This window comes from Galeopterus variegatus, unplaced genomic scaffold (genome assembly GCF_000696425.1).
Source record: "Galeopterus variegatus unplaced genomic scaffold, G_variegatus-3.0.2 Scaffold937, whole genome shotgun sequence".
NCBI lineage: Eukaryota > Metazoa > Chordata > Mammalia > Dermoptera > Cynocephalidae > Galeopterus > Galeopterus variegatus.
This window is the reverse complement of record NW_007727048.1, coordinates 224,727-238,638: the sequence shown is the minus strand read 5'-3', so window position 1 is coordinate 238,638 and position 13,912 is coordinate 224,727. Positions and strand designations below refer to the sequence as shown.

The following is a 13,912-nucleotide window of genomic DNA, read 5'->3' as shown; positions in this document are numbered from 1 at the left end:
TGAGATAAATCAAAGATCAAACACATGTATGGATAGATTTAAACCAATAAATTAACAAATTTTTATGTTAACATATAATAAACAAAATTTAAAGGCAAATGACAACATTAAGAATAAACACTTGTGGCATAATAAAGGAAAAATATCTTTCCATATAAAGCTCATATAAACTGATAAAAAGAACAATAGTCAAATTTTTAAGATGGGCAAAATGTAATGGTAATTAATAAAAAATACAAATAGCTAACCAACATCTGTATGAAAAAAATATTTATCCCCTTAATGATAAAAAAAAAGTAAAACTGCCTATCACATTGTTATATTAGGCTGTGGGCATGGTGAAAAAAGGTCCCATGCACTGCTAAAGGCAGTGAAAACTTTATGAAGAGTAATTCAGCAAAACTTCATGCAAAAAACAAAAACTTAGAACTTTTTTGGCATATGTTTTTGCTAAGTCCCTATGCATTGTCCACATTAGGAGGTATACAGAAGGGGAAAAATAGCAAAGTGGCTCTCATGAAGTTTTCAACTTTGTCAGGTAAATGAAGATAATTTCAGATAGAGACCAAGGCTACAGACGAAATGTAACCCGTGTAAAAGACAATGACTGTGGGAGGGAATGCACTACGATACTTTAGGTGAAGAAGGCCTCTGAGGTGACCATTCATTCATTCACTTATTAATTAATTGCCTTGTACATGTCAGGTACTATTCTAGGTACTGCAGCTCCTTGACGTGAAGAGACAAAAGTTCCAGCCCTCATGAAGCTCACATTCAATAGAGAACACACAGACAAACCACAAGCGTGGGGGGGAAAAGTCATAATGTGTTAGAAGAAAATAAATGCTAAGAAAACAGGACTGAGAAGTATAAGGCTGTGAAGCTCACATTCAATAGAGAACACACAGACAAACCACAAACGTGGGGGGAAAAAGTCATAATGTGTTAGAAGAAAATAAATGCTAAGAAAACAGGACTGAGAAGTATAAGGCAGTGAGTGATGTAATTTACATCAGTCAAGGTAGGTCTCATTAAGAAGGTGACATTCTAGTGAAGAATTAAGGGAGGTGAGGGACAAGGATGTGAAGGAGCTCTGAAGTGCTGGGATTAGGCGGACAATAACCCCAAGGTGAGAATAAAAGGTTCTGGGAGTCTGGTGAACTGGGGGGAAAGGAAGAAAAGGTTTTCCGGGGAGTTTGGATTTGATTCCAGCTGCAAGGGGAAGCCCTGAGCAGTCTTAATCAAGAGAAATGGGGGAGGTGATCTGATTGCAGGGGGAAAATGTGCCAAGTGGAAAGGCTAGTTAATAGTTTTTTCTGTAGTCTAAATGAAATTGTATGTATAAAGAAACGTTCTTTAAACCAATGTGTGTGCCTTCTAACTCAATTTAATCTCTCGGAATTTATCCTTAGAAAACAATCTCTCTCTCAAAGCAATTTTCCTGGCCTCCATATCCTTCTGAATCAAGCACGGGCGTGTACCACACACACTCACAGTGACACACAGACTCGTTTTCTTTCCAGGTGTCCTCATTAACCAAATTATTTCTATCACCTTCCCTCCTCCCTTCTTACTGAGAGCCAGAAAGCTTTCATCACACCTATACAAACAGGAGGTGGCAAGTTGGTTTTGTTGAACAAAGACATGTTTGCCTGTAGGTAAAGCGAAAAACGAGGGCTGAAGGGTTAGTAGCAAAGCTTTTTAATCCTGCCACTTAAAAAGCCTTTAATGTATTTTGCTTTATTTCTTTTCATTCATCTTGCCCCATCACCACCCTGCTTTATTTTTAACCATTTCTGAAATCCTCTTCTACCACATATATTCTTCTGGCATTCTGGCATGGTTCTGGGATGTTTGAAGAAGTTGGACCCTCTCCATCTTTTTTTTTTTTTCCTTCCCTAAATACTCTCTCTCCTCCCACCCCTCCCTCCTTCTCTCCCCTCAATCTTTAGTATATCTGCTTTGTGAATTTAAATTTTGAAAATATTAAGGGTGCTTAGAGAAAAAAATTCATGCCTATTACATGAGCCAACATTTTTGTGGTATTACTACCAAGTCAAAACTCACTCTTGATCATAAACCACCTACAGAGAAAAGGCTCCCAGCCCAGACTGTAAGTGCCAGGAAGAATTGCCTGACATCCTCCTCTCACTGTGTCTTTCTTCATAAATAGTCAGAACTGAGTCTCGACACATATGAGACCCAGGGAGTGACAGATACTCAAAGGTAAATATTGCCATATTGCTTGGTGAGACTCTGAGAACCCAAGAACATTCCAATTTTCCTCTACAGTCCAGTGGATATCCTGGAGTTGGAAAAAAGCCTCTGGGCTCTTCTAGTTCCACTTCAGGGCAACAGCCTACAATTCAGCGCACACACATGCCAGGCGCCAACATAAATAAGGCAAAGAAAAACAAGGTTCTATCCCAAGACTGAAAAACCTAGTCTTGCAAGAAGAAAATTAAACCTTTATTACCATCAATTACAAGTTCTTTTTATAAAAAAAAAATTACTTCATTGAATGTGTACTATTTCTTGAAATGAGACTGTAGAGGTGGAATTTAAATCACAGTTATTTAAAATTAATGTTAACTGAATTTTTAAAAATTTCTTAGAAAATACATAGTGGGTTGCATTCTCTACTCCCAACAGGTTTTCTTTTCTTTCCTTCTGAGATGCAACTGAAGACCTGTTCCTAAAAGCTGCTCTAAATCAACTGAGCATTTATCTTACTGGAACAAGTAATTACATTCACAGAGCTTGTGACTGAGGTCAAGAAAAAGGGAATTCGTCGAATATACTGGGATGTCTCTCATTTCTTCAATTTGCTAAGTCCAAAGGCACCTTTGGACTGAGAAGTCTGCCACGCATGGTTCAGGTGCCAGCAGCTCTCTGGCCCACTGACTCTGCAATCAGCTTCTCCTTCCCCCAATCGAATATACTGGGATGTCTCTCATTTCTTCAATTTGCTAAGTCCAAAGGCACCTTTGGACTGAGAAGCCTGCCACGCACGGTTCAGGTGCCAGCAGCTCTCTGGCCCACTGACTCTGCAATCAGCTTCTCCTTCCCCCAATATCCTCATTCAGGCTTTATCCTTGACTCTTCCTTCTTTCCTTACACATATTCCTCTGATGAAAACTTTCTGAGCAATTACAAGAGAAAATATTCTGTAACGTATTCATAGTTTAATATTCATATTAACAAATACATACATTATTATGTATGCTATACCCTAGAGAAATTAATAATCTGAGGAGACACATATGTAAAATGCTGTTATGAGCAGAAGAGATGAAAAGTGACATAAGAGAAATGAAGCACTCCAAGAATTCATGATTCTGCTCCATTGCCTAGTCCTGTTATTCCTTAGTGAATTCTTTTTATTTACACGGCTACCACAATCTAATCAGATATATTTACCAGATCTGTTTTGATTTAATATTAAACTAAATGATCTCCCTTTCTTTAATCTTCTCCCACCATGCCCTCCAGTCTGTGAATAGTGTATAAAATAAAAGAATTAAGTTCTTTCCTTGCTCAAAGCAACTAAAGTAGTGCAGTTGCAAAGTCTTTCAGAGTCCAGCCCCAACATGTCTTCCCAATCTTTTCCATATTTCTCCTTCTCTCCATGACCCCTCTATGAGAAATTTGTCTGGAAATGCAACTTGGTATGAAATCACTTAGAGCTATGAATTCCCAACCAGTCACTGCTTTTTATCAATGGGGGTAACAATCTCAAGAAACCACAAATGCTAACATTTGTCAATTCCCTAGTATAAAAAGCAAGTGGTTGGAGTGGGTAGGTGTTAAATACAGCATAGTCCTAACATTTCATCATATAAAATATTCACAGAACTAAAAGTCCTTTGGCATGCATAAGTATTTCTGAACATATACAAAGGAGAAATAGCTTCCTTATACTTTAACAATGCTCATTTTCTAATCTGAATGAGACAATTCAAAGAATGTATTGGATGGCCACTATTAACACCACTTACTGACCCCTATCATGGGTAACCCTCCCCTTTCTAAGTGCTTAACATGGACTGACCTGCACACTCATTGCAATCATTCATTCAGCTTAAACCACAGAAATGAGTTTTATGATCTCAGATCCCAGCCTGCTAGCCATCTCAACCTCAAGTCCAGATTCACTTTTAACCTATATCTGCACATCCCCAACTTTGACTTTGACTCATGTTGCCAAGCAGATGGTCCTGGGTCACTCTTCCTCATTCCTAGAAGATTTTAGTGGTCATTTTCTTCAACATTATTCCTGTCATAATTCTTGCCGATTTGAATAGCTATACAGATGATAATTCCAGCACTGAAGATTCTCAGTTGCTCAACTTTCCTCCAATGATCTTGTCTTCCACTCGACCTTGGTCACACATGTCCATGGACAGCTCTTAGTGACCTAGTCATTAGCAATAACTCCAAGCCTTCCATAATGTCAATTTCAAACACATCTTTCTCCAAGCACAACCTTCCATCCTTTCAGCTTCCCCCAACACTCCTCTATTCTTTGAGACTTGTAATGCATCTATCCTACTACCTTTTCTTTTGTCCCAAATGTAGTTGGATAGATTCTTTCATCTCATCCTTACTTCATTCCTTACCTATCTTCAGTTCCAATGATCCACCATTCTAATCACTTCTTCACACACACTCTAAACTCCCGCATATGTCCACACACTTGGGAGAACCCCACTCTGATTAAACCCACTCTCCACCTGCTCTGCATCTACAGTAGTATCTCCAGAGGAAAACATACAACTAAGCTAACTGGGAACTCTCTCTCTAAATTCATGATTATTCATCGATTTGAATAGCTATACAGATGATAATTCCAGCACTGAAGATTCTCAGTTGCTCAACTTTCCTCCAATGATCTTGTCTTCCACTTGACCTTGGTCACACATGTCCATGGACAGCTCCTAGTGACCTAGTCATTAGCAATAACTCCAAGCCTTCCATAATGTCAATTTCAAACACATCTTTCTCCAAGCACAACCTTCCATCCTTTCAGCTTCCCCCAACACTCCTCTATTCTTTGAGACTTGTAATGCATCTATCCTACTACCTTTTCTTTTGTCCCAAATGTAGTTGGATAGATTCTTTCATCTCATCCTTACTTCATTCCTTACCTATCTTCAGTTCCAATGATCCACCATTCTAATCACTTCTTCACACACACTCTAAACTCCCGTATATGTCCACACACTTGGGAGAACCCCACTCTGATTAAACCCACTCTCCACCTGCTCTGCATGTACAGTAGTGTCTCCAGAGGAAAACATACAACTAAGCTAACTGGGAACTCTCTCTCTAAATTCATGATTATTCATTTCAGGGGACTTTATGCTGCCCTGCAATCCCACTATATCTTCCTAGTCAATTCACTATGTCATTTTCTTTTGCTATTATTATTTTTTCAGTTGTGTATGGGGTACAGTGTGTTGTTTCAATATATGCATACATTATAATGATTCACTCTGACATTTTTCTGGAGTATTTCATACTTTCTTTTTCATAAAACCAAACCCTCTCACACAAACCCTTCTTTCATCTGCTGAGAAAATAGAAACAATCAGAAGAGAAATTTTACACACTCCCATCCCCATATGTACCCATACACCTGCACACCTGCCTCTGTATCTAAATATTGTGTCTTCATTGTGTACAGATGAACTGTACTCTGCTCCTAAGATCAACCCCTCCTTGTAGGGCACTAGATCTCATCCCCTTTCTTCTATCAAAGGTCATTACTATAGCAATTATGCCTTCTTGCCCTTCTTCAATTTTCTTCCAACTCTTCCTAGTTGACCACTGGAGTTGAGTGTATTTGGTGGGGGGTGGGGGGATAGGGCAGATGTAGGTGAAAAGGGAAAGCCTCTCCCTACAAGTCTATTACAGACTTCTAATCTCCGATTGTTGTTAGTTTTTGATTAAAATCAAAATTCTATTAGCAAACAGACACTGGCAGTAACAAGAGAGTTAAGAAAGATACTAACCCTGATGCTGGTCTTGGTCATCTCATACCCAGATCTTTACCTAGTAAGACACCTAAAAGTCTAGGGACCTTTGTTAAGGTAGGAGTAAATAGCTCAGAGTTTAAAATAATTTTGTGCACTTCTCCAATACTTAAGCACTTGTTCACAATCACAAGATGTTTTTTTAAACCAGCAACAGTGTACCTATGGGGTAGAAAAGATCCCCAGACAATTACAACTCTCCTCTCCTTCAGCTTAAACTACCAAGCAGAAGGAAAACACAATTGAACCCAGATATCTAATGCTTTTTGCTAACTTCTTGCTGGATATATTAACGGGATAATGTAAGCATTTATTACCTGACTCAGATGCACTGTCTGTTGAAGGCCTGAGTGGTGACAATTGTTTTGTTAAGGTTTTGCTTTTATTATTTGCCTGAAGTGAAGCAGGACCTATATTTGGAGAGAATATGTTGCTCTTTTCTCTCCATCAAAGACAAAAATACTATTCAACAGCATCAAGAAGCTCATATAGAAGGGAAGTTATCTTATCAGTCCTACCCCAAAATACTTGCTTTGTTTAAATTAAATTATAAGCAGAAAGGAAGATTTTGAAGAAAAGTGATATTGTTATTAAGGGTCCCAAAATATATACATTGCACATATCCACCTATTAATTAGCACTAACATCTTATACATGTCTCTCCAGGCTCAATGTGACGTTGGTGGCAACACCCAACCATGCACTTGTTTTTGTGTATTTCCATTTACATCACGTGCCCCACTCGAGCGCAGGCATTACATCATACCCATCTTTGTATCCTAGGGGCCGTAGTACAATACCTGACACATAATAAATGCTAAATAGATGTTTCGTTAATAGATGAAGTGCTCTGAAGAAGATACATCAAAAACAAGCCTTAAAACATACGATTTTCATTATTTTTAAGGTAATCTTTCCAATCAGGCCTTTTGGAAAGAGGGAGATGGACACAAATGCATGTAAGACCAAACTAAATACTTTAATTTTCTTATAAAATAAATTGAGCTGAGGGCACATGTTTGAGATCTGTTTATTTTATATGGAGAATTTCAAGAAGGAACCCTAAATTGGGAATAAAGAGGTAGAATCTCTAGTCTGTAATGTAAAACAATTAACATTTTCTCTGGGCCTCATTTTTTTCATATAAAGTAAGGTTATACTCGAGAACCCATTCCAGTTTGAAAATAATGCATTCTCTCAGGATTTTGGGGTTTTTTAAAAAGTTTTTTAATCATTCGGTCTTTCAGTGCCAATACACAACCAACACATAATTTTTCAGGTAATTCCAAATATCCCATGATATAATGAGCCTGTCTAATTTATTGCCAACACTTATCACAGGGTCTAGCATATGGTAAATATCACAAACAAATGGGTATTTTTTATTTAAAAAATTCAGTACCTATGGGGCCGGCCTGGTGGCACACTGCTACAGTGCGCCGCTTGGGAGCGTGGTGGCGCTCCCGCTGAGGATTCGGATCCCACATACAGACCGGTTCCTGCTCACTGGCTGAGCGAGGTGTGGGAGCAACACCGAGGGTTGTGATCCCGTTGCCGGTCCCAGTCCGGTACAGGCACGACACTGAGGGTTGCGATCCGTTGCCGGACACGAAAAAAGACAAAAAGGAAAAAAAAAAAAATTCAGTACCTACTGTGAGCCAGGCTTACCAACTGAGCAAGACAGAGTATAAACAAGAAAGACGGTGAATAGTAGCTATAAAGGAAACATTCAGAGCAAATGGTGGAGAATAAAGGCAGGTATATGCTGGGCCTACATGTGCACATGTGTTTGCAGTTGCAATGACATTTGAGCTGATACATGAAGGATAAGAATGAGCCAGATTTTCAAAACCTGGAGGAATAGTATTTTATGCAGAAGACACACCTGGGCTAAAAGCCCTAAGATAGGCAAGACATGGCAATTTGGGAGGTTAGAAGGCAATCAGTGTGGCTGAAACATAGTTAGCGAGGAAGAAAACAGTATGAAATAGATCAGAAAAGTTAGCAGGGACAGGACATACTATCTATCACTGCATAGGTCAAAAGAACTTGGAATAAAAAATCTAAGATCAGGTGAGCAAAGAACAACAGTATTCTACAGCACACATCTAACCCCCCATGTCTCCACATTCCAACATTGTTATTTTGGCCTTCCTGAATGAGAAATTACATTAGCAGGTTCATTACCTCTGAGCACACATAGGAGGGTAGAAACGAATTACCTGATAGAAGTATTAGAGTTCATTTTGTCAAAGCAAGTTTCTAAAGTCACCCTTTTAGTAATTCAGTGTTCTTTGTAAAAGAAAGCTAGCCTCTTTCACTTGTCAGAATCTCAGCTTCTATTTTCCTTTCCTTATATTGCCAGTGAATTTGGCCAAAGTGACAGTTGTATGTAGCTGAAATAATAGGTGCCAACTGAGATCATGATATTTGGATCACCTATGACATGGATCTCTCTAAACCTCCCTCTTATTCTTTTCTTGCTCTGGACACAAATTAGGACCATCCCTTAATGTTAGATGCTGTCAAATATGACAGAGACAACCCATCTGTTTGTGACTTCTGTGATTCAAGGCATAAAGAAAAACCATCCCTTGAATTCCACTATGGACTAAGGGGAAGAATGAACACATTAATTTAGAGTACTTTTCTGTCTGATTTTTATAAGATAGCATTTATGTACTCCAGCAGACAGTAGGCGTGCCTTTCCCATATCCCTCAGATCTCATAGTCCACGTCTCGCTCTGTGCCTGGCGGCTCCTCCCCACTCTCCAGCCCCACTCATGAGTCAGTCCAAACTGTGGGAAATGCTGAGGAATTAACAACACCCTTCCACGGTAGTCCTCAAACTATGATATCTGGGAAGTAGTGTATAAATATCCCAGCTTCCTCACTCCTCAGCTGGGATAAATGTGCCACATGTATTCTGCACCACTGCCCAGAGTTTCCCTGCAGGACTGAGCTCGAGTCCCTTGTGGTGGTAGCTGGCATCATCACATCCTAGACTGGCTGCCTCCTGTCCCCTGTACCATTCATTGGCTTGCTGTCTTACCGTTGATACCCACACTTCCTAAAACAGACCATCGCACTTGAATCCTTGTCTCAGGGTCTGCTTCTGGGGAATGCGAATTAACATATGCAACATTAAGACAAATTTAAGTAGTGTTTGTCACCATGAAAGGAAGGATTTAACTACAATAAACTCATTCAGTGTTAAGAGGGGGACTCCTCCTCTCCTGTTTTCACGTGGAAGGACTTCCATCTAGATTAATTGCCGGTTGCTTCTCCCCATGGAGGTGGCGTCCATTGGTTCATGTTTCTTGACTGAGTTGGGGTGGGGGTGGAGGAACTATCAAAAAGCTGCAAAAGCAGATGGATTCTTTCCTCCCTCTCTACCTCTGACCAGTATGAGTAATAAGATGTGGGTCTGCCCTACAAACCCAAACATTCCCTTAAGTGAACTGCCCCAAATCTAGACTAGGGATTGGAGGTGAGCATGCAGAGTACTGGAAACGCTTAGGTTGTACATCTAAAGTCACATTCCTCAGTTGACTTTTTGAATATTAGAGCTGGTATTCTGCAATCCATTCATCCATATTCTGTCTTTTTCTTAGTTGATTCTGAACTTGCCAATAGCGTGCTTGCCCAACTGACATGTGAATAGATCTAGACAGCTTTGTGCTGCTATAATCTCACTGAAATCAAACTATTGCTTTGTGATTTTTCACTGAATATAAAAAACACTTTTTCAGAGGTTCTTGTCCTCTTTGTGACTATCTTAATCTGCAATGGACAATTGAGAGTACACAGGAGATTAGTAATAATTTAAGACAATAAAACTTTTAAGTCATAAGTAGGATGCATAAATTTAGAACCCTTATTGCTCATTTTCCTTTTCCCAAAGCCTTACGTGTATCTGAACACATCCTCCCGCTCTCAGGCCTGGTTAGCGAAGCTGCCTTCTCCTACATTCTCATGGGCTTCTCTGTGTCTGCACTGGCCTTTCCGGCTGCACAGCTGCTGCTGGCCATTCCCAGTCACCTCAGCAATCTTGGATTAAGTAACTTACTTTTCCTGTTCCACTGGCCTTTGTGTAGGGATGTGGTGTGATGTTTGAGGTACAGGTCAAGTTGCTTATCTGTGGCTTTCACAGTGGTTTCCTCCTGCCTAAGGAGACTCTCAGCAGATGGCAACTTTCTATCTTCCTGTGCAAAATCAGAATCCTCTCACCCTACAGAAATCTTTCCCTCCAGACGGTGCAAAGCCAGCACAGAGCATCTTCTCGGTGATCTCTCTTGGAAGAGCAGAATAGTAAGTGCATTCACAGACCCCTTTCTACCACAGGCACTTGAATCTGCTGTAGGCAACTTGCTAGGCCATCATCTAATTAAGAAACAGACTTAGAGAGACAGCTGGATGAAGCAAGCAACAAGTGACGTACAAGAAATACGTAAGTTCAGACCTGCTCTGTACCAACATAATTGCAGTCATTCAGTTTTGCCTGAGTTGATGTAGAATGCTGAATAAAAAAATACAAGTGTTTCATGCCTCATGTCTTCATTTGTACATTTGGCATCTTTTAAAGGGAGGACATTAGCAGGAGAACAAGACTAGAAACATTTTTTCTAGCTTATTTCTTATTTAAATTTTAGTATATCAAATATTGCTACATAAGAATTTAGAAAAAAATTTAGCAAGAAATGGCATTATATGTGACTTATATGGTTACAAATATATATTTATTTAAGTACATATTATTTAAATATACACTTATAAATATATAATATATGCTTATATGATATCCTAATATAAACCAAAATCATATTCTTCTTTTTCCTCTATGAGGGTAGTTCAAAAAGTTCATGGAAAAATGGAATTAAAATATGAATCTTTCTATGAAGTTTTTGAAGACCCCATGAAGCCTAATCTCGTCTCCAATTTACATTAATACTATTGACGAACACTAAAGAATTTCTTCACATGCGGGACCCTCAGGCAGGCCTATGTTAACATGTGCTCTGCATGACTTATTCTATCATTGTGGATTTATGGCTAGTTAAGAAAAGTTAAGTTTAGTATTTTGTAGCCCTACAAAATAGGAAAAATAAATTGGGAAAAATAAAAATTACATTTATGCAGTACCTTAATATTTATAAAGTCCTTTCTTCCAACATTGTGAGGTAGGTTAATAACACTGATCTCATGAATGAAAAAAGCCAGACCTCTGAAAATTTGATCTCATAGATCTTATGGGACAGAACTAACACTCGAGCCTAGGTCTAATTCTTAATCTTGCATTCTTTTCAATGTACTAAATATCCTCTTTTCAGGGACCATCCCTATCAATGTGGCTGGCCATGTCTCAAAACTCAAGAATACATTTGTCACAACTAGCAACTGAATTCATCTTCTATAAGACTGTAAGCACTTCTCAGTAATCCGGTCATCATGGTGTTGGTGAAAACTGAAGGTGTTAGAGAGCAGGCATGTTTATTCAAGTGCTTTGAAGTCAGTAAGTAAACGAATATTGACTGAATGGTTCCTCTATGCCACGTACATTTCTAGCCCTGGAGAGAGAGATCTGCCTCCAAGAGGCTCCCACTCAAACAGGTCAGAGGTAGAAAATGGTGACATAAAGTAATGCCAAGTACATTTAAGTGCAATAAGATGATAAAACTGGGTAGTGCAGAATATGACAGAAGGGCAGTCCCACTGCAGCAATGTAATCAGAGAAAGGAAGTGACGTTGCAGTTGAGAACGGAATGATGAGGACGTAGCTACGAGAAGACCTTAATAAGAGGGTTCCAAGTGGGAGGAAATGAATTGCAGAATTTCACAAAGCAGAACAAAGTTGGTATTTAAGAGAAAGAAAGAAGGCCACGGTGCCTAAAGGTTAACCAAGGGGACAGAAGAAATGATGTTGGAGGGTAAGTGGAGGCCAAATCACATAGAGCTTTCCAAGCCAGGCTAAAGAGTTCATGTTTTATTATTTTTTTTTCTTTTAATTTTTTTTTTTACAAATAGAGTTCATATTTTATTTTAACTGTAATAACAAGCCATTCAAGAAAGAACTGAGCCATGCTTCTCTTCAATCCTAGCTTTGATATTTATTAGTCATGGGATACTAGCAAGTTACTTAAACCTTTGGGATGTAACCTCCTCGTTTGTAAAACTGGTATGATAAAACTCCTAAGATGGTGGGTGTGAGGATTTTATGAAAATGTAATTTGGCTGCAGGTAGCTGTTAACATGAACACAGTAAGCAGTCAAAGATAAATTCCCTTCTCCTTCAAGCTCACAGATTCCAAATAAAGAACACAACAAATATACAGAGAAAATGGTCTTATACAGGGAAAGAAAAACAAATTTAGGTCTTTAAGAACTCTATAATCTAGCCCAGGGGTTAGCAAACTATTGCCAGAGGGTCAATTCTATACCATCCCCAAAATCAGGCCTATTTTGTACAATTCATGAAATAAGAATGGTTTGTACATTTTTAGGTGATTACAGAAAATCTAAAGAAAATTTCATGACACATGAATATTATGCACAATTTAAGTTTCATACATAAAGTTCTGCTGACACGTAGCCATCCCCATTTTGTTCCACATTCTCCATGGCTGCTTTACACTACAATGGTAGAGCTGAGTATTTGCAACAGAGACCATATGGCCTGTAAAGTCTAAAAGACTTGTTATCTGGCTCTTTTTTAAATTTATTATTTACTTATTTTTGTTTTATTAATATGTATATTTTTTACATTCTATGTTGTTGCAGAGCAGTTGGGAGGGAGGGGGAGAGGGGAAAGGGGAAGGAAATGGGATGGAAGGAGGAGGAAGGAGGGAGGAGGAAGGGTGGGATTGAGGCCTGTGGCACCCCCCTCATTCCCACAGGGGAGACTGGGGGGCTTCCAGTGGTGGCTTGGTCCTTGCCGGGCTGGGTGCAGATGTCAGGGGAGTGTGGCAAAAGCCCTCGTCCCCCACCTCCCCAGCTCAGGAGGAGGAAGGGTGGGATTGAGGCCTGTGGCACCCCCTTCATTCCCACAGGGGAGACTGGGGGGCTTCCAGCAGTGGCTTGGTCCTTGCCAGGCTGGGTGCAGATGTCAGGGGAGTGTGGCAAAAGCCCTCGTCCCCCACCTCCCCAGCTCAGGAACCTGGGGCCATTCTTGCTGAGGCTCAGTGGTCATCTCTGGGTTTGTTGCTCATGTTGGGGGGGCGTGACCTAGGCCCAAGGCCCCCCACCACTCCAGCTTGGGAGAGCCCGGAGCGCTTCCTGCAGCGGTTCGGTGGTTGTTGCTGGGGTGTTTGTGCTTGTTGGGGGGTGTGACCAAGGCCCCCACCCTTGGGACTGGATGTGGATGTTGGGGGGCATGGCTGATCCCTGGCCCTCCCCCGTTTCTGGCTTGGTAGCCCAGGGGACTTCTGGTCCTTCTAGGTGTTACAGGTGTTCTTTGGTGAAATGAGAACTTTACTAGTTAATATCAAACTTTGTCTCTGGTTGTGTACTTTGTTTTTTCTTTCAGTCCTGTGTTGGATTATTTGCTGTTTCCACCATTCAAACTCTGTGCAGAGCTAATTTGTTGTCCCTTGCTTACTTCTAAAATGGGGGAACTTCCTGTGGGGACCAGCATGTGAGCTCTGTGGTTGAGCTAAATTGTTGCTTTGCTGCTGTTGCCTTCATGCACTCCATAGGTCTCTCCTCTTCCCCTGAACTCTAGAAGCCCCAGTTTGGCTGTCATTGCATTTTTATAGTTGTAAGTTGGTTGATTTGTGGCAGAGAGTGACACTGGGGACTGTCTATTCCAACATCTTGACCGGACAATTATCTGGCTCTTTAAAGGTTTGCTGACCTGGATCTAATCTGTTTATAATCTAACT

General features: G+C 40.1%; 1 protein-coding gene across 1 annotated transcript in view; it reads right to left on the bottom strand.

The window, feature by feature from the left end:
- The window catches only part of OVCH1 (ovochymase 1), a 52,253-nt gene that overhangs the window by 5,055 nt on the left and 33,286 nt on the right, over positions 1-13,912 (bottom strand). Inside the window, 4 exon segments of the mRNA XM_008573590.1 lie at positions 2,135-2,359; positions 6,353-6,445; positions 10,271-10,365; positions 10,367-10,418. Of these exon segments, the coding sequence (XP_008571812.1) occupies positions 2,135-2,359; positions 6,353-6,445; positions 10,271-10,365; positions 10,367-10,418 (465 nt within the window).